The 21,871-nt window shown below is 39.1% G+C and overlaps 1 protein-coding gene across 3 annotated transcripts in view; it reads right to left on the bottom strand.

The window, feature by feature from the left end:
* The window catches only part of sin3ab (SIN3 transcription regulator family member Ab), a 29,676-nt gene extending 8,774 nt beyond the window's left edge, over positions 1–20,902 (bottom strand). Inside the window, exons 1-17 of one of the 3 annotated variants that reach the window (XM_079802501.1) lie at positions 20,678–20,902; positions 17,975–18,188; positions 16,782–16,949; positions 16,584–16,696; positions 14,011–14,302; positions 13,677–13,928; positions 11,237–11,389; positions 11,002–11,157; positions 10,816–10,899; positions 10,593–10,711; positions 10,205–10,415; positions 9,575–9,691; positions 9,244–9,482; positions 7,020–7,203; positions 6,364–6,931; positions 5,879–6,048; positions 1,880–2,053 (exon numbers count right to left, since the gene is read on the bottom strand). In XM_079802501.1, coding sequence (XP_079658627.1) covers positions 1,880–2,053; positions 5,879–6,048; positions 6,364–6,931; positions 7,020–7,203; positions 9,244–9,482; positions 9,575–9,691; positions 10,205–10,415; positions 10,593–10,711; positions 10,816–10,899; positions 11,002–11,157; positions 11,237–11,389; positions 13,677–13,928; positions 14,011–14,302; positions 16,584–16,696; positions 16,782–16,949; positions 17,975–18,157 — 3,183 coding nt within the window. In that variant the 5' untranslated portion in view covers positions 18,158–18,188; positions 20,678–20,902. Of the gene's footprint in view, positions 1–1,879; positions 2,054–5,878; positions 6,049–6,363; positions 6,932–7,019; positions 7,204–9,243; positions 9,483–9,574; positions 9,692–10,204; positions 10,416–10,592; positions 10,712–10,815; positions 10,900–11,001; positions 11,158–11,236; positions 11,390–13,676; positions 13,929–14,010; positions 14,303–16,368; positions 16,697–16,781; positions 16,950–17,974; positions 18,189–20,677 lie in introns of all 3 variants that reach the window. The other 2 variants (XM_079802502.1, XM_079802503.1) reach the window with 2 other exon arrangements.
* Positions 20,903–21,871: the final 969 nt, after the last annotated feature.

The following is a 21,871-nucleotide window of genomic DNA, read 5'->3' as shown; positions in this document are numbered from 1 at the left end:
AAAGGACAGCACTCAAATAAGAGCAGTATTTCTTTATTTGCATCAATGTGTGACAGCAGGAGTGAGGGCGTGTGTGTGAGCTCTGCTTCCACCATTCACTAAACAATGGAAGCAGAACAGTTATATATCTACGCGCAGCTCAGGAAAAAGAAAGCAACAGAAAAGTGCGGCGCGGCCGGGACGTGCTCGTGCTGTCGGACTCTGACCTGAAGCGCATGCAGCCGCGCACACACCTTTCACTCAGACAGATGGCAACGTCAGTTTCGCAAATTATTGGGTTTGAATGGTCAAAAATATGTAAAAATGCACGTCCAGGCGAGTATTCGGGTAAACGCAGTCGAATATGTCCTTAGTGAACGTATACAGAGTTGAATGAGAAATCGGGTGTTACAATGAATTTCGTCCGTCCAGCTCTTAAAGGGCTGGTTAGGGTTAGGTGAAGGGTATATTAGGGTAATATTCTGTGTGAAGCAGGGCAGGGACATGCTGGCCAAGTGAGTTTTTTAGGGTTTTTTAACCCTAAAACAATGATAAAACAATGAATAGTACATTCGTCATATTAATCAATTACTTTTACTGGGGTTTTTTTTGCAATGGTATCGATTCAGTATCGGTATTGAGGTATTTTAGTCTGGTATCGTATCGAAGTCATAATTTTGGTATCGTGACAACACCATTCTATATAAAAAGTATTTGCTGATATTCCCTTTTTTTTGTTATGTTGGTTTCCAAATGTGCACCTTTTTATATTTTTACTCTTTTAGTTTTAAATTTTTTCAAGGGTTTACATTTATACTTTTTATAGTACACTACTGAATGCCAAAGTTGCAAGTTAAATTAAATGTTTTTAAGTAAAATTGTTGAAAATTATTGCAATAAATTAGTCGATAGATTAATCGATATAAAAATAGTCGTTAGAGGCAACCCTAATACATTCACTCAAGTTTTAACCCAAAATGTTGAGAGAAAAAACAACAACAATGCACTCCACAGATAGACATCTATATACACAAGCGAAAGTGTGGTTAAACAAAAGTAGTTAAAGCAGAGGAGGTGAAAAGAGGCAGCAGATAACAGTGACATTGAAAGATGTGGTCATTAAAACAAAAAGCAGTGATTTTAGCCGATTAAGAGTCTTTGACCGATAGCTTGATGGATGGTCAATTGGTTTGCTTGAAAAACCAACAGAAAGGTCTTATCAGCATTTCCTATACAACCATCCTTCACTGCGACTTTGTCACCGTCAATACAATTCTGGTAAAAAAAAAAAAAAAAAAAAAAAAAAAAACACTTTCTTTCTGCCAACACACCATAATATCTTCCCTATGCTACTAATACCGTTTCAACCCTTCTTGTAAATTGCTTTTCTTAAAAGTGACTGCATTAAACAACAAAAGCCCAAACTACACTTTAATTTAGACGCAAAAACTTAGTGTACAAATGGCACAAGACGATTGAAAGCTTCATCCTTGTCCAGTGCCTGCACTATTTCTCTCCAGAAGTTATGAGCAATAAACATGTCTTTGTACTCTTTTAAACTATTTCTTAACTCCCTCAATGCAGATGTATACCGTTGTCTCTAGTAGTTTATTGTTGCTTTTCTATCTCCTCATTTTCTTTTTTGACTGTGAAACAGCAGTTTGAGCCAGAGCTGCCACCTTGTGGACAAACTATTTAGTGGAGAAAAAAATATCGCTTATATGTTGATATCGATATTTGCGTTACACACATGGCACGCCTACCCTAGTATATGTGTAAAAGCCAGAGTATACTTTGGGCTTTAATGATCTTCTGTGGTAGTTTTATTCATACCACACCAATTCCATACGCAATACAGAAGTGCACAGTGTGTCTTGGTTAAGTTAAAAGATAGTCAAACCTTAAAACAGTTCTCGTCGGACATCAGCTGCTCGGCTTTGCGCTGGTAGGATGTCTCAGCACTGCCTCTGGATGTTTGGGTGGACAGGGACCCACCGGTGGCTTTATTGGCACACTCGCCAAGGTAAAGATCAGTCACCTGTACGCAGATCTCATCGCTTACTATATGCTGCAGCTGTGGGAAAGAGAAAAGGAAAGAGAAAATAGTAAGATGAGATTCTGTAACACTGACAATGCTCACTAAAGGCTTTGATACACTTCAAGGGAAATTGAAGAACTAACTGGTGGTATGTCATTTCAAAACTAAGTTCCTTTTGGAGTTAAGTTTCTGGAGTCCAGCCTGCCAAAGCGGACTTTCTGGAAAGGTTTACTTCGACTGGTAAACACCTGTGAACCACTACTGCTCTGAGGCATCTTCTCTGGTTCATTTCTTCTGCTCAGTCCGTTGAGGTCAGACGCGAGTAAAAACATGACTTGACTGGAGTGATGAATTGCAGAGCTTGTGCAAACACCCACATCGCTGTGATCAGATTTCTTAACTGCCATTTTAACACCGCTGTCATTTTTGTTGTGCGTTTATTTTGTTATTGAGAGGAAAGCACAGTTACATTTTCAGCTAAACGCTGCTCCCAGTAATGGAAATTTTATATCAAACCATAGAAGGTGTTTTTAATTATATTAAGCTCATACAAGATGTTTTTGTTAAATATAATGGGAATTCTAGTTTTCTGTAGTAAACACATTCTTGTTTGATAAAACTTTGATACTCTTCTCTATGGAACTAGTGTTCGTTGTCTGTAGCCTTGAACAAGTTCTCTGAAAGTTTTGTGTTTTCACTGAAGGTGTGACAGCTGCAGATATCACAGACTAAGGAGTTTGTTATTGTGTTTGTGTGTTTATGGCCCTCACCCATTGAAATGAGAGTATAAAAGAATGAATGAGGGGCTTTGGTTTTTGTCTTTTCTGACTGCACAACCTGTATATCCCAGGGTTCCCACTCTTTCATGAACACCAGATTCAAGGACTTTTTCAAGCACCATTTATTCCTATTCAAGCACCTATCAGATTCATAACCCAGCATATGTAGCATCACGAAAGACCTCTTAAAATAGGCTACTTAAAGGAACACGCCGACTTTTTGGGACTTTAGCTTATTCACTGCATCCCCCAGAGTTAGAGAAGTCCATACATACCATTCTCATCTCCGTGTCTGGTTGTGTCTCAACTCTGTCTGACGCACCCACCGCTAGTCTAGCTTAGCACAAAGACTGGAGGTAAACGACTCCAGCTAGCCTAATGCTCAATAAGTGACAAAATAACGCTAACATTAGGAACAATACTCTCATTCCTGCGTAATAATCAAGGAACTTTCCTGCCGTATCACGAATGATATTACACACACAGCGCCTGAAAATAGTCCCCAGCACGCTCTCTGTGCAAGCAAGTTGTAACGTTCGTTATGTTGATGGAAGTTAGCTTATTATCAGGCGCTGTGTGTGTAATATCATTGCTCCGCTGCACTCATGGTATGGCAGCATAGTTCCTTGATTATTACGCAGGAATGAGAGAATAGTTCCTAGGCTAGCCATATCGGCCTAGAAAATCACAACTTTTCATTTTCAGCAAGTGTATGTACGGCTCTCCATCGGTTCAAGTTTTTTTTTTTTCGCTACCCCTCCACCCCCTGAACATAAGCAACGTTTCGTTCTGTCTTTGATAGTGCATATACTGTAGGACAATTTTTTAAATAACATCATTCTAAACTAAATTTAATTCAAGCATTTTCAAGGACCTATATTTGTTTTCAAGTACTTTCCAGGCCTTGAATCCATGTGTCTGAAATTCAAGTACTTTCAAGAAGCGTGGGAACCCTGATATCCGAATTGACCTTCTTGCCAGAATAAAAGCTTTTAAAGAAACTTAGCAACTCCAGCTTCACGATGATAATTATTAGGGGTGCTCCGATTGATCGGCAACAGATCTCTATCCACTTGCCACTTGCACAATCGAGGCAGTGTCGCATTGTCACTAAAGTTTATCATTTGCATTTATTTTTAAGTCTTTCCAGTGTTCAAACCGCTCAGCACTCGCGCGCTCTCCAGACCGTGAGCGCGCGCACACACACACACACACACACACACACACAGATAAACACAAATGTATGTACTAAATTACCGTCTTGACGAGTATGCACGTAAACCCCGTCATGACTCGCGAGTGAACATTTGTGCAACTGCATGTAACCGTATCTGTGTTCGCTCTTAAAGTGACAGCTGTCGAATAAACTGCTGCTGTCTCTGAGTTTCTCTTTGTCTTGTGTTGTTTGATGAACCTTTATGACACTCACTGCTCTTGAATGACTAACTTTTGCAACCTTAAAGAAGCACTAGGTAACTTTTCAACCTTTATAATATATTTTCAAACCTCTTGTGATGATACATCGACTTACAATAGGTTGAATGACACGTCTGCCATAGCCTGACGGGGTCTGTATCGTTTTTAATCGTACTTTTAAACTTCGGGTTTCGGGTAATAACCCGAGAAAAAAAAAGAACTACAAAATTCGACTGCTTTACAGTATATACGTCACTTCCACCACCACTTCCTTAAATTCTGACGTGCGAGAAAAACTATCATTTGTTTGCCGAATGTTATAGTCATGGCCGAAGCAGCACAGAAAAATAAGAAAGCAAAGGTTTTGTCGGAGGAAAGCAAAAAGAGGAAACGAGAAAGTGATCGGATTAAAGGCAGGACGAGGATCAACATTGGGCCAGCGTTTGCTTGTTGGCGTGAGCTGAAGGAGGAGAGGCTACATTCTTGCAAGTAAATACATAAGACGTACAAAATCATATTTTAGGATACCTAACATGTCTGTGATATTGGTTTATTTGTCTTTCCTCAAGCTATAATGCAAATCGATTTTTCAAATTTGCAGATTCATCTATGGTAGCTTGATATTACAATATTGACGATATATAGTTATTACCTACCACTCAAACATTGAATTGAAGTATCATAGATTCTGTAAAACGGGAACCAATAGACTAGGCTACTATAATGACGCTGGCTTGTAAACATGAGCATCGCGATCATTTGGCGTTTGAAAAAAATTAAACCCAAGAAATTATATTCATATGACATGCTGAAACATATGCCAATGTACCTGGGATGAAGACATTTCACACGCGACGCAAGCAGAACACCTGCATGTGAACTCCTGCTGTGTTCAGGGCTATCATGGTTGTCATGTCAACAAATGCACGTGCGATGCATCCCGATGTAGGATGACAGTTTACGACAGTGGTAGAGGACAATACTGTTTCTCAACTGTAGGGGGACCCTGAGAGCAAAACCTACCTAGTGCTGCTTTAAGTGTAAGGATTAATCTAATTTAATTTATTCATTTGATTACATTTGATTTCTTATTAAATGTCTTTAGTATTTCTTACCTCAATACTAATGTTAGACCTACCTGAAAATTTGTCTTTAAAAACAAAAATGCACTGCATGATCAAATATTTAGGTGAGATAATTATATACATTTATTTGGGAAAGATGGCCTACAGTAGCCTTAAGTTATCTCATTTTCTAAAATAAACACTTGGTGGTTCTTCAAGATCTTGACTCTAGCCTATTTCTACAGTTTTTTTTCTCAAAACAGTTCATTTAGAGTTAGTTTCATTTCTACAAATGGTGCAAACTGAAAGATTATAGATAAAATATTCCCATTCCCCTGCCATTCTGTGATCGGCAGTGATCGGCAGATCATGATCTTGGTGATCGGTAATCGGTGATCGGCCCCAAAAATGCTGATCGGAGCATCTCTAATAATTATTATTATGGTTTTTTTTTCCACGCAAAGGTAACTTCTTTTTACCCCTCAGCGATGAAAATATGAGTATGCTGTGAGTATATTGGGGCCTAAAAATAAGGAACTCATAAAGCTAAAGCCAAAATATATACAAGATAATACAAGTAATACAATAAAAAAAAAACCTACTTGTCTCACTATACTCTGGATGAGTTTGTCCATGGTGAAGGCAATGTAGGCATGGATGGTAAACATTTCCCTCATCTGGTCCTCGTATTGAGATGTCTCCATGTTGCCATCCAGAAGGTTTCGCACCATCTCTAAGAAGGCAGAGTAGTAGTCTTCAACATCCATGTCCACTGCAAAACAAACGGGACATTTTTAATTGATCAAAGTCCAGCAACTGCATTACCAATAAACAAATTACAGCCAATCTGTGAGTCGCTCAAGTAGTTTCCATGGTGACAGGGCCCTGAGGGTTGCAGGAAAAGCAATAATCTAAAATATCCTCCTGTCTTCACAAATTCAAGAGGTCTTGCAGTCAAGTTCTCAACCTTGCGTGAAACACACTGACCCAATATGACAACCAGTATTAAAACCATGAGAAAAAAAAGGGGGAATAAATTAATTTGCAAAATGAACAGTTGTGTTCTGCTCTGTAATCTGAAACGTACTTGGTTCTTTCAAACGCAGCTGGATGGCCGGGCTTTCGTTCTTCTCTCTTTTAAACCCCAGTACATTCCTTTCCCACTCCCTCTCTCTGGCTTCTTCCTCGATCTGTTTATCCGCCTGCTTGTAGATCCGTAGCAGTCGGGAGCACAGGATCTGGTGCAGCCGAAGGAAGATGTACCAGTTGTTGTTGACATAGAAGAGGTTGTAGGCATCGGCACAGTTACTCAGCTTCTGTTGGCTAGCTGCTGTATGGCTGAAGAGGAGCTTAGACTTTGCTGACGTCGTCCCATTGTGCTTTTTAGTCCCGTCTTCATCTGGTTCAGTCTCCTCTTCCTCCTCCTCCTCCACATCAGAAAGCTCACCACGCTGGGCAAACAGCATGTCGGGGATGAAATGGTAGATGATCTGTTTGATTTTATACTTGTCGTCTTTGTGGATGCCGGACTGCCTCTTGACATGGTGGATGATGAGAGCAGCTGCGTCTTCCAGGATCGGCCTGTCCTCGTACATGAGGGTCATGTGTGGGCCTGAGGGAGGGGCGGCATTGTCTTCGGAAGCCTGCTCCTGTCCCTAAGTGGATTAAAAGGCCATTATAAACAACCCGACAACACTTAAGATGCCTTTCGTTTTTGTGTTATGTATTTAGAATGTTCCTTACCTCATCATAAAGACTCTCGATTTCATTGAGCAGCGTCTTGGAGCGAAACACCTTTGTGTCATTCTGTTTGAAGTTAATACCTTGGTGATCTAAAGACTTCAGGTAATACTTCTCATTCTGTTCTCTCCAGATCTTATTGAAGCCACGCTGAGCCTCTCGCCACTCCTCTTCTTTAATTTTCAGCCTGAGAAGACAAACACATAATGAATTCTGTGAGGAAAACCTGAAATATAAAGAACTCAATAAGATGGCTCTCCCTGTCTGAAAAAAAGTGCATAATATAGGATAGTAATAACATGGTGAATTACTATGGTACTAATGCTGCACATGTTTTTTTATTGCATTTTGACAAATTCCAATTGCGAAACATAAAATGTTTAACATCTCATATTTCTGCTGCCTATATATCAATAAAAAAAAGGAAAAATAACAGATCTCATATTCAATAGGGTGTGAAAAATGTTTTGCCAAAATTCTGCTGGCAATAACAGGAACAATAAAAGTTACTATTTAAAGGTGCAGTATGTAATATTGACAGCTAGCGGTTGAAACAGGTACTGCAGTCCAAATTCAAAATATTGGAGAGGGTTGTTCCTCCCGCCCCCTCCTCCTCAAGGGGAGGAGAAATCTGCGATAGGAGTGTGTGTCCAAAAATGGGATGATCGTTTAATCCTTACATCTGCTATATAACACAATATTTTGTAGTGCAGAGATTCTTTATGTTAGTGAATAAAAACATAGAACCGCTGTGTATAGTTTATTTATTTTCTCATTAAAACCAAAGATGTTAATCAGTGATTCTAAACACAGAACAGGGACACATCACAATGGGAGCATTTCGTTTTGTGATTTCAACGGAATGAATAGTCTCCGCAACAGCAATCGATTGAAGCGCTCGTCTGCACAAACCACCGATACTGAAAACAGCACCAGGAGCACTCTGCATGATTTCAAAAACGAATTCCAGCGCCAGATCGCCTCTTATGTAACTCTACTAATCAACTAGAGATGCTTAATTTGTATTACATACAACAACTCAAGCTGCAAGAAAAGTTGATACTACAGTTGATACTTCGGGTGCGTCTCAATCAGCTCCCTAGTTCAGTAGTCAGGGCACTGGTGATCAGGGAGTCAGCCCATTACCTTATGTTCTGATCAGTGCCCTGACTACAGAACCAGGGAGCTGATTGAGACGTGTGCAATGACAATGTAAACAAGCCACTTCTTCTTCGGCTTTTGCCTTGATACTCTGGGTTACCATCAACATGCCTGTGGACACTGCCTCTTAGCGGTCTGCATGTGTAATTGCACATTGACGCAGACAACAACGCAGAAGTATAAATGAAAACCAAAGCGCAACTTGCGGCGTAGAGGATACGGCGTAGGTCCGACGCAGAAGTATAAATCAGCCTTTACACTGCAAGTTGATGAGTCGATTTGTCTGCATTTTACTATGCTCCCGTTCAGAGCTTTTTAGATGGATGCCTTAGCTGTTTAGAATCTGCGATCTCTGACCTAGTTTGTTTGCCGGCCTTACATGGCTGCAATACGCTGTGTTTTCCGCCAACTGGTAAATTGGCAGCGGACGGAATCACACAGACCAAAACAAAAACAGACATTCTGACAGGGAACGCACATTTAACAGTAGAACTGGCTGTAGCCTTGTTTTTTGCAAACATTATGGTACTTTTGTGCTTTAGTACAGTCAATTTTTTTTTACATACAGCAGCTTTAATGGTATTTTGTTTCATTTAAAAGAATTTAGATTTAGTTGATCAAAATGTGAAAAAACATGGTTCTTTGCATTTCACATCCTACCTGAATTTGAATTGAATTCAATCAACCCATCAATCAATCAATCAAAAATCCCCATCCACTTGATGGGTCTCAGTCTACTTTGTACTCGCAAAAATATTTACTTAATATTTGAATTTTGTTGTACACTAACAATACATTTTGGCCATCGTTTCTTCACTTTCACAAGCCAAAATTAAGCAGACTCTAGTCTTTAAAAAAGAACTGGTAGCAAGCTAAGAAATGTTTTTAAAAAAGCAACTACTATGTTGCATACTCCAAAGAAAACTAGGGTACTACCATGGTAAATGTTCAACAAAAAAAAAGTCTTTCAAAACAAATCTTTCCTTTTTCATGCCACAATGAATGACATTTTGATAGTTTTCATGAATTTCCTGGGAAGGAGTCGGACAATAACATTTATGCTGACCTTTTGAGTACAATAGGTACAGAGACAGCAGGGTTGGTCTTGAGCCCATCTATGATGTCTGGAGCTTTGTCACCATATATCCTCTGAATAGCTTTACGGTGGATGACCTCAGAGGTGCCTCCAATGGTGTTGTCCAGTCGGAACTTGGCTTGTTCCTCAGCAGACATGCGCGAGATCCTCTTTTGAACAGCCTCCAGGACACGGATAGTGGCGAGGTTTGTCTCCAGAACCACATCAAGCTGCATGACACATGACATATTTGATTAAACACCAAACTGAATATCCAATTACACTGATCGCTACGACAGTGAAGCGTTGTATTATTGCTTACCTCAAAGCGCTCATCTTCACATCTATATATATGCTCTTCATACTGGGTCTTTTTTGAGCTGACAAAGGTTGAGTCCTCAGACCAGGATGGAAATGACACCCACGTATCATTCAACACCTGAGAATTAATTAACATTAGCATAGCGCTGTAATAATATCACAATTTCAATACACAATTATCCTCTCCAAAAGAACTTGCATAATATTATCATTATATCTATAGAAATTTAGGGAAAAAATGAATTCGGCCAATGAATGAAAATTAAATCACACTGAAAATACGAGTGTAGGGAGGCAGAGAGAGTTTCTAACCATAACTGTACAAAAAGAACTAACTGTTGATCAGCACTTCCTGCAGACTACAAAAAAAACCTCCCACAACAGCGAGCTAACTTATTTTTAATCATTTTTAAAAATCACGATCATCATCAATACTGGTACAAATTGCGACACCCCTACATAATTACTGTAGCAACTATTCCCCAATTAATTTCATTAATCTGCTATTTTCCTCTAAATAGAGTTATAAGTGCCAAGTAAGCCTTGAATTCAGAAATAAAAGTCTTTTGTGGAGTGTGATGTTTGTACATACAAGTTGAAATTGTATTTACAAACACAATGGTGTCCTCACCTCTTTGCAGAGTGGAGTCCTGCCTGTACATCTAGGCTGCTGGAAGCTCTTGGGTAGGGCTCTATAACTGGAGCCCAATCTCTTGCAGGACGCATAATCAATTTCCATTGCAATGCCTTCAGTGGCTCGCTCTTTGGGAAAGCTCTCGATATGGGCACACTCTCTGTAGCCAAGGAAGTTCTTGAACCATGTAAAAAGCTCTGGGAATTTCCTGAGAACCAGAAAAAGTTTAATATTGATTAAAATATGAACATGTAAGTAAGTGTAAGTAATAATCTTATTTGTTGATAAGTTATAATTATATAATCAAATTAAACAATGGCTACATGAAATCAGACTGCAAGTGTCTCACAGACGTCAATATGAAATTAAACTGAATTCCACTCACCCCAAAAATGGCAAGACCAACTGCACAAGTTCAGCCCGTGAGATCACTTCTTGATTGAAGATGACCAAACAGCGTAAGAAATTGTCATACGCCTCTGAACTCCGCAGTGCTTTCCGCACCTAAGAAGAGAGCGGGGCATTTAAGCCACATAACGCATTATAATCCTTGTAATATTTACTGTATTCCATTGTAATCAGTGCAAGACTAAATTAAAAGCAATCACCTTTTCAAAAAAGAGAGATTCAGCACCAATTCCAAGTTTGCTGGCTTCAGCCATCGAATCTTTTCCTATAAATTTTTGCTTTTTCTGTTAAGGAGTTAAAAAAACAACAACATGAATATTGGTTGATATTACAGTGTAAAAGAACAGCCATTAAGTACAGTAATGTAAAGTTTTACTCAAAGTCACCTTAACAGGGGGTGTAGTGGGCGGCCCCGTGTGTCTGCGGATCTGACAGCCATTCTGGTTAAAACTCTGCTTATGGTTCGGCTGGGGTCTCTTTACCGTCCCTCCACGATCATTACGCACAGCTTCAGCCTTCTCAGCTGTAGTCTTACTCAATAACTGAGGAGAAGAGAAAAAGCTTGTGAATAATAATCAAAATGAGTTCAGTCCCTTTATATTTAGTAATCATGATACCTACCGCCGAACTGTTAGCATCTGGCAGGAACTGGCCGAATTCTGAAAGGAGGTCCTCCTGGTTCTTGAAGAGCTGGGCCACCTGAGCATACACCTGCTGCTCTGTGAGAGTGGGTGTGTAGTTTCCCCCTGCCTCCTTAGCATTACGCTGCTCTTTCTATACAACACACAGAACAGAACGTTTACAGTAAGCATGCAGCATGAAAGGCTGTAAATATACAGTACATTACTGTTAAAAAGTTTGGGGTCTGGAAGACTTTAATGTTTTTGAAAGTCTCTAATGCTCAATTTTGTATCTTATGCTGTATTTTCGATCATTTATTTGCAAAAAAAAAAAAGTTAAAATAGTAATATTGAGAACATTATTACAAATATATTTTAAAATGTGATTCATTCCTGTGATGGCAACTGAATTTTCAGCAGCCATTACTTCAGTCTTCATTAGCCATGTTTCCATCCACCTATTTTTATGCGCATTTTGGGATATCGCATTAAAAAAGAAAAATGCTGGATGGAAATGGTAAGATGCGCATAAGAAAAGTGTATACGCTCAGTCGGATAACTGTTTTATCCAATAAGAAAACAAAGTAAGATGGAAACACGTTTCCCAAATAAATTCCTCTCTGCGCATCAAAAAAATTACTTTGCGACTTTGTGATGGGATGGCCAGTGATGGGAATAACGGTGTTATAGATAAACGGCGTTACTAACGGAATTATTTTTTTAAGTAACGAGTAATCAAACAAATTACTGTTACTCCCGTTACAACGCCATTAGCGTTACTGAGAATAAAATGCGGCGTTAATCCGAAAAGGCTCTCTGTCAGTCGGACCTGCAACGTTTTTTTTCTCTCTGGTTGGTTGGTGTGTGTGTGCGTGCGTGCATGCCATGCGTGTTGGGGGGGTGGGTGGGGTGGTATACATAACTGATGATGATTGGTGGGTGGGAGACAAGGTTGAGGTTGATAGGTTGAGGTCACACACACACACACACGCATATGCACAGTCACACACACCAACGACCGGGAGGAGTCAGAGCGAGGGCAAGTCCAACGACTTCAAAGGTAGCTTTCGCAAACTGGAAGTATAAACACTACTTTTCCCTCGTTGAGGTGAAAGCTAAGAATGTTTATGTAATGTGCAACTTATGCCCAGGAAGACAGAGCTTCTCCACGTCGGTGGCAAGTAATTCTAATCTAATGAAGCACCTCACATCATCACATGCCGCCACAAAATCAGTGGCTAAAAACTCAGAGGATAACGTGAGCTCCACTACCAAAGGAGTAGTAAAGTACTGATAATATTTACACAATATTTACACTATAGTAGGCCTACTGATAATATTTACAATAATGTATTGAATTTGATAGGCGTCTCTTACATTGTGCCACAGCAACATTCCAATGGTGTAGATTAATGTGCAATGTTTTATAATAATAATTTATTCTATTTAGTGTCCAAATCATTCATTTAACATATTTAATATTGGGGGCATCCAAGTTATTTGACATATTTGAACATTTGAAAAGAAAAAAAAAAGTAACACAGTAGTTACTTTCCCTGGTAATTAGTTACTTTTATAATGATGTAACTTTTATAATGATGTAACTCAGTTACAATTTGTAAGAAGTAACTAAAAACTATAATTACTATTTTAAAGTAACATGCCCAACACTGGGGATGGCATAACTTGACCAACCAGCAGACTGATCTTGTTGCACAGAATCTGAAATGCTGCTTGAGTCATTTTGAAATGCCTGAGCAAAGTCTGTTGTCAAAGAGGTTGGAGATTCTTTCATTTCTTGTTCTAATTTATTATAGGCTATACAAAAATTATTATATAAAGTGGCTTCTCCTATTGCAACAACTTCCATTTTTCTTAGTGATATTTAGCGCCAGTTTATCAGGAAGTGACGGTGCTTTATTGGCAAATGTTTTTTTGCAAAGTTCCAATTTTGCGTTAAATTCGCAAGTTTGGATGGAAACATAGCTAGTGTTAGATGTTCCTACAGAAATCATTCTAATATGTTGATTCGATGCTCAAACACAGTTCTTATTATTAATGTTGAAAACAGTTGTGCTGCTTAATATTTGTGTTTCTGCTTAGCATTTATTTGAAATAGAAATATTTTATAACATTATAAATGTCATCTTTGATCAATTTAATGCATCCTTGCTAAATGATTTATTTATGATTTAATGCCATATCAGCAACAATGGCTATATTCATGGCAAACAGCAGTATCACTTCAATATATTGTTTACAATAATTAAACAATTTTGTCTTAAAAAACAATCACTATACAAAATCAGGCATGCATCCTTGCTAAATGGAAATATTAATTTCTTTCACACACACACACAAAAAAAAATCTTGAAAAAGCTGAATAAAAATTTTGATTTGGATATTGACATGGATATTGTCATCAGTGCCTCAGTGCTCACCTGGTATGTGTGCAGAATTTCCAAGAAGGATTTGTAGACCTCTGGCTGGCCCTGAAATCGGTTCTTGATTTTGTTCACGTAGCTGATAGCGTGGTTGAACTCTACAGGCTGGTTATTCTGTAGAGGGGTTGAACCGGCAGTGCTGCTACTGATGGGAGTGTGGGACTGGACCGAGGGCGAGCGCGGGGAGGCGTACGAGGGAATGGACGGATTAGGCTGGCTTGTTGGGGTAAGTGCAGGAGACTGCATTGGCTGTGAAACATAAAACTAATTTAGACAACTTTGCAAATATACAACCCAAATCTGTACAGGAAGTAAAACCATTCAGTTTTACCTTGCTGATCTTGGCAGGGGTTGGCTGGCTAGGGATGACCAAGGCAGCAGTGCTGGTTGGAGCTGCTGGTTGGGTCTGGTGCTGTGCTGGCTGTGTTATGGGGAGGTTCTGGACAGATATACCATGTGGGGTGATGTGGTGGATCTGGCCAGGAGTGGTCACATTAACCAGATCATTGGTCTGAACCTCAATCTTGTAGCCAGGAGGCAGGAAGGTGTTGAAGCCCATGATGAGGTCTGGATGGCCTTTGAAGAGCTGGGAGACTCTGCTGATCACACCTGGTGTATCAATGCTGACAACACAAGGACAGTACATTTATGGTATTTGATTTGCAATAGAGCTGCAACTAACGATTATTTTTTTCTGTCGACTAATCTAACGATTATTTTTTTTCGATTAGTCGTGTAATCTAGCGATTATTTTTCCAGATTAATCTGATGATTTTTTTTTTACTGATTATTGTATTTCAAAGAGAGCAGTGAATTTGTATATTATGTTAACATGAAATCAAAGAATGATGACTATATTAATTGCATTTCAGGAAGGGAAGTGTACGCAAGCCATTTTATAATGAAATGTATGAACACAAGAAGCTTTTTAAACATTATGTATAATGATACTATTCATCATAAAATGTATGCAGAGTAGGCCTAATTAGGAAAAGTTGTTTCCTATAATAGTTGAGTTTGATTTACTTATTGATTTGCGTCATTAGGAAACGAAAATGCACTTGTATTTATCTGCAAAAGGTTCACATGCAGGAGCTTTTAGCATAGTTTAACTAGTCGTCTATTTTGAAGATATAGCCTACATGTGCATAAACAACGACTAAAGCTGCCAGAAGTTTTTGCCCAAACTTCAAAGACACATTTAAATGATTAAAACTAGAGGCATTTCTTAACTTTAATGTTACTTTAATCATGTAAACTACCTATATACAGCATGTTATTATGCATATGTGTTTGGGACAGAGGGGAACCTGGTCGCATTTGAAGCAGATATATGCTGCCCATAATAAATAAAAGCACGAGACATACTGGGGTCGGAGAAGAACACCGGAAAATGTGACAAATGGACAGTATCCGTCTGTATTTGCAATACACACGCCACGGTTCAGCTGCGCGAGACGAACACGGGCAGTGTGAAAGCCCAACAGGCGCGCGTCGCTCCCGCTCTCCACACACACAGCTTCTACTCTGCCACCGCGTGCAGTGTGAAACCGGCGTTACAGAGCAAACACAGCACAGGTTTATTCGGGTTCTGTTTAAAGTACTCCCACACTTTTGAATGTCACGGTCTGTATATGTTAAATTATAATTTTCACTATGCCCGGGAGCAGAAGCCACCATTATTCTAGATCTTCTGTTCTATTCTAGAACGTAAATAACGTGACGCAGACGCGTCGTTGCAGCCCTAATTTGCAATGTCCTAAGAATCAATCCAAGAGTCCAAAAACACATGATTATAACAGTGCTTGCAAATGCGTAACAGTGCTATAGATATTAACACCAAGTATTAAACTACAAAAACGCTACATTAAATAATTTGTAATCATGTTATTTAATAATAACATTATTAAAGAAATTGATCATTAATAATGCTTAGTTTTTGTTTACTTTATACTCTAATAAAATTGACGATTGAAAATCTCCCATTTACCTACATGAAATGAATGCTGGCCATTCAAAATCTAACTGACAGCGATGATTGTGTAGTGAATTGTGATTGGGCACAGGTGACGTATCCAGGATTCTCCACAATCATTTGGTCAGATTAAACACTACCCTAGTGTGTTCATCTGCTTCCACTTTAGAGTGCAACGCTCACATCTCAAAATCCACTCGATGCATAAACTGCATAAATAAAAAAGCCCCCGTTTAACCATCTTTAACTATCTAAAAGCTGTGGTCACATTTACTGTCATTTTAATAGAACTGTCCTTTTTAATAGAATTGGTTCTCGTACACAAGACAAATACTGATAAGTGTGATGAGCAGCTCTAATTTAGCATTCATATACCCAGATCAAAAGCCTGACACCTAAGCTTCAAATATTACACTTCTGCTGCCTAGCAAAGCACTGGGATTTCCTTTTTGGAAGTGCAAATCTATTAGGGGTGCAACAGATCACAAAACTCACGGTTCATTCTGAGGATCAGCCAAAAAAAAGGAGGAGGGGGAGGGGGTAAATATAACTTTGCTTTGCCAAGACAAGTATTTTGAGATCAGTAATTCGAATATGAATTTGAGAGTAAAATGTGCAAACTTCAGAAGAAAATAACATACAATACATCAACAATCGACAATTAATCTCTTTACTGCTTGGCCTACTGGTGCAAACAATTACTCTGTCACTTACAAAGAAAGAGGGGTCAGAGCACAAGAGCAGCAGCAAGAAAGTACAAAGACAGGTTAAGGTTTTCTCTCAGCAACCCTGATCGAAGATAAAGTCCACAGGGCACTCTCCAAAACTACATCAAGCCATTCGTGGTGTGCAGTTAGCCTGAATTAGACGGGACAGAAACACAACAAGCCCCAAGAAGAGAAAAAAAGTCCAACAAAAACAAAACTCACACTGACCTTTGGGACTTGAACTCCTTCATGATATCCAGGAAGTCATTGTAGACCTGCGGCTGATTGCCAAACTGAAGTTTAACTTGATCCAGATAGGAAAGAGCATCTTCAACCTGAAATCACAAAAATCTCAGCTCTCCAACACTCCATCTAAACTGACACAGATCATTTCCATACTCTACTAGGCAGATCTCTTACCTTAAGCCTTTGAAACTGCTGTTGGCCCAGTGTTGGGGCAGGGGCTGGGGTAGCATGAGAGTGACCCGGTCCCACAGGTTGGACAGCTGGCCCATGGTGATGAGGACCACTGTGCACCGCTGAACTGCTGGTGTGACCATGTCCCCCAGAACTCTGGGCCATTGACAACTGTTAGAGCAGAAGGAGAAATGGTTCATTATCATGGTTGCTTACGTGAAGTAAAATGTAATTTCCTTTTGAAAATGTGATGAATTCTCATTTGTATAGTTTTATATAGCCCAGGGAATGCTTTAAGTAAAATAAATGCACACTTAATCTGTCAAAGTTTGTCATTGTCTGCACCTTTTGATTACTGGATTCATAATTTGCTCTCACAAACAGTCATTTCTAGCCAATTAAATATTTAAATAGCAGAGTGTAACTAAACATATATAGAAAACAAGTAAAAATCTAAATGTAAATTTGCAAAACCACACACAAATGTATGCATGCATGTATACAGGGTTTGATTAACTTTTTTGCTCACCATCTATTGTGGCTAGTGGTTTCCCAAAGCTACTCAACATTTTCACTGGCCACAATTTAAACATTGAATTTAGAAAAACTGCCATATGGATATTTTTTATTATTATCTCATAATTTGGCAGCAGGTATATTAGGCGGCTGTCATTTTAAGACCTGACGCACGGAACCATTATACTGTTACACATGCGTTTTCTTTCTCAACTGTTTACGGTCACTAAAAACATAACTGTGTGTTTATGTGAAGACTGGCATTTTGACATTATTGTGTGTGTATTTGACCCTTATAAGCAGGGGGGGAAAAAGAAAATGAAGTACTGAGAGGCGGCTTTATGTGCGCACACTTTGGGTGAGAGCTCAAAATCTGTAAAATTAAAGTAAAATTATAGAGTAAAACTATGCGCAATACACGCAATCCCACACCGAAATGCAAGCCCTATAACACCAACAATAGCAAATGAAACGAGTGAGTGTTTGTCAACTCGCTGTCTGAGAGTTCAAGCACTGTATGTAACAAATTTAGAGTATACTGTATTATACACACTTTATTAGCCATTTTCAATATTTTAAATCCCTACCGTTTCCAGATTATATTTCAATTTTATATTTAATACATAAAAAAAGGACATTCGCACCTAAATTATGCAGATGTGTTGATGATATTTTAGTACCTGATAGGTCTGTGGGACAGAGTACTGCATGCTGGACGATGGCTGCATGGTATCTGGTGCAGTCTCGTAGAGGGAGGACTGGGAGGCAGAGTTGAGGACGCGGTGCTGAAAGCTGTCCACACCCCCGGGGAGCCGCCGCTGAGAGCCGATCACTGTGTCCTGATCCTCCAAGCGCCGCTTCATTATGTACTCATGCTCCTCACTGAGGCGGAATCTACAACAACAAAACGGTAAATTTTGTTGAAGTCAAAAATTTGCCAAGACTAAAATCATATCTTACGATCTTAAACTGATTGTTCACCCAAAAGTGAACTCGTTTGGAACAAGAAGGTGGATTTGTTTTTAGCAGTGTTCATCGCCATGTTAATTTACACTACATGGCTAAACTACTCCAAAGAAGGTTGTAGTCTGGATTCGAGATCGCAAACTAAAACTGGACCAATCAGCTATGAGCAAAGTGACATATGACGCAATAAAGCCACTCCCCCTATGCCTCCAAATTAAGTTTATAGTGAAAGAATTTTAGAGACAAAATTGCCAGTCTTTTACTGCTAATTATTTAATATATTTATATTATGAATTATAATTATTTCTAATTCATATAATTATCATATGAATTGACAATATTAAACTTTGCATTTTATATAAAGCCTTTAAAATGACTAGGCTTACATATTTTCCTTTGAGCTCTTTGTAAACATACATTATTTAAAATCAGTTAATTTACTTGCAGTCAGATATTTTCTTTTAGCTGCCTTTTCAAACTTTCACTGCAGCAGCAGTGTTTATTCCTGCTTTAAAAATGCATGATATTTTTCATAATAATTTCTTAATCTCCAGGAAATAAGTGAATTATGCAGACTCTCTCGTGAGAATTGAATCAAAGTGAGTGAATCTCAATCTCGGATCAAACCCTGAGTTGACAACGTTTAAATCGAGCACTGAGCGAGCTGAACCTGGTTGGATTTGTATAGTCTTGTCAACTCTAAACCTACTCTTAAACTCTAGAGTTGGTTCAGCTAGCTTCATGCAACAGTTTTCTAGACAAATACATGTAGCTAGCATATACAAATTTCATTACAAAACTAAAATGCATTATTTGTATAGATAAGTTTTATTGGATAGTGAAGGCAAATCAGCCAAAGTGTTCAGCAAACATCCCAGGTGGCAATTTATGAAGTTGAAATGTATGAAGCCCAAAATGTCAATATTAAAGAATATAGGGTGGGTTTCATTTGTTCAACATTTTAGCCACTACATAATTTCCAGACGTCCGTGTGTGCTATTTCATACTTTCTATGGCTTTATCAATATATTAATATTAACAATGAGTACAAAAGTAATGGCTATAGTCATGCTTTTGGATGAATAAGTCACAAGTTTGGCTTATTCATGCCTTATTACTACAGGCGTGTCGAAACTTTTTGGAAATCTGCGGTCAACAAATTAGTTTATAACAGGTTTGGCATTATGCATAATAACCCCGAACGTGTTAAAAACCCACACTGTAGTGAAAAACGAAACGTGTCAGCAGCCTGCTGAGAGGAGATCCACTTTATGACTTTGTGACACCTGTCAGATGTACTCCACAGGCAAAAAATAAAGACACTAGATGTTTGTTATAAACTGTCCATCATTTTCCGATGCTTAGCGCAGAGATCGGCTAACAGATACCACGACGTTGTGACCTTTCGCCATTACTCACATGAGACTGCGACAAAGCTTTAAACAATGTTACAGTTTTCCATAAACCTGTGTAGGCGGATAGTGGTGTGTAAACAGTTACACTGCGAGGCGAACTTGCTGGGGCATGCGTGTTGTCTCACTTTTATTTGAATGGCTAAACTCTTGTTTCATCCAACCGGACAGTTTCTTATAGTCTCAGGCCTGACACACACTCAGACGACACGATCCACACACTCTACAGCACACCGAAATGCACAGTAAAACTTGATCGAAAACACGTATTGTGTATTTACATGTATACGTATGCATGTTTACTAATATTCTGGCTGTTAAACGCGTTTTATTACGCTTCTTGAACCTCTATGAAGCGTTGGGCAGTAACCGCCTCCGTCCGATGCGATGCAGAGCCCAGTCCAACACAAACTGATCCCATCAAAATAAAAACACGATCCGATGACTACCGCGTCGACCAAACTCAGCAAATAACACCTAATAAATCATCAAACATCGAGAAAAGGTGATACTGCAGCCTGGTTAGCACTCGGTTTTGCCAACTGTTTCTATACAAATCAGGAAGTCCCACTGAATGGTTTCAACCGGTAAACACACAACTGCTGTGATCAAAGCGGCACTGTTATCTGGTGGTCCAGATGACATCAATAAAGCAGTACCGATCGCTAACAGGTCAAAGGCAGTGGATGATAGCTAGACCTTCATGATGAGCAGCTGATCAACCCAGCAGAGCTTAAACCTTATGTAGCCATTCAGGCTACGAGCGGCTAGCTAGCGCCTCGAAAAATACTCTTATATAATCAATGCTGTGACATGCTTCACTACAAAAGAACTCGATTTTATCTCCCCATCTTAGAATTTCACTTTACCCGGGAGATTCTGTGGCCATTTGGTGAGGAAAGCGGTTTAAGCGTCATTAACTAGAGTTAGCTACTTTTAGCCTGACTGGAGCACTGCGACGACGACAGCTAGCGAGCGTCCGCTAGCACACAAGATCCAACTCACCCCGCAACAGACACTCCGGATGACTTCTTTCTGTTCCGCCGAGAAATCAAAATCTATGAAGCTCGGTAACAGCGCTCGCAAACGTTGAATCGTGTAAGGGCTCGGATTTGAAAGGCAAATTAAAAAACACGTTAGCACCATTCAGTCAAGGCGCCAGACCTCAAATTGCATGCTAGGTTGCTAATTGGCTAACATGGGAAAACAACCTCAGCAGGAGGATCCTCTATTGGGGGCGTGGTCTTGAAGGAGGCGGAGTCAACAAACTCCAACCGAGAACAGCGATTGGTGGGGTGTTGGTGAAATTCGAATATATCGGATTTCTGCGGGCTTTACCCGCCTCCTCTCTGACAAAAGGAGCAGTGGTGGGGATTTTGATTCATCTCAGTGAGTCGACTCATTTGAATCTGTTCACTAAAGATTCCTACATTTCTGTTGCATGTGTTGATAGATCCTTGCTGTGTGTGAGGTAACGCATTACAAGTAACTTGAGTTACGTAATCAGATTTCTTTTTTCAAGTAACTAGTAAAGTAACGCATTACTTTTCAATTTACAACAAAATATCTGAATTACTTTCACATTTTTTTTTGTTTTCCCATTACAACAAAATATCTGAATTACTTTCACATTTTTTTTTGTTTTCCCATTTATTGACTGACACCTCTCCTGTTCACATGTTGAGGGAAATTGGGAGTAAGTACAGAGGCATTGTGTGAACATGAATGTGAACACTAAATGTGAGCATGCGTTTACTAATCTCACTTGCACACAAAAAAATCAGTATTCCTCAAAATGAATAAAATCAGTGAAATGCAAAATCAGAATTCTACGCAAACCTCCAATAATGAAATGTTAAATAAAATAAATATTTTTATGCATTTAATCGCACTTTACTGACCAATGTATTTTTTTGTTTTTATTGGTGAAGTAAGTGTTAATAAAGGAACTGTATGTAAGAAATGTATTTCAATTAATCATAAAATGGCCCTGATATGTCACTAGACATTAAGAAATCGTGTTAATTTCAAATACTTATATCACTGACAACGGTTGTCCGGCCAAGATATTGTCATTTTAAAAGTAAAGTTGCAGCCCTCAACTGATGTTGATGTTGACATGTTGTGTTTTGGCCTGAAGCGCCACCCTCCACCTGTCTACCAATCATGAAGTCAGTAGTGTTTCTGCATTCGGGTTGC

The sequence above is a fragment of the Gobio gobio genome (assembly GCF_949357685.1).
Source record: "Gobio gobio genome assembly, chromosome: 2".
Lineage (NCBI taxonomy): Eukaryota > Metazoa > Chordata > Actinopteri > Cypriniformes > Gobionidae > Gobio > Gobio gobio.
This window is presented reverse-complemented; position numbering and strand designations above follow the sequence as displayed.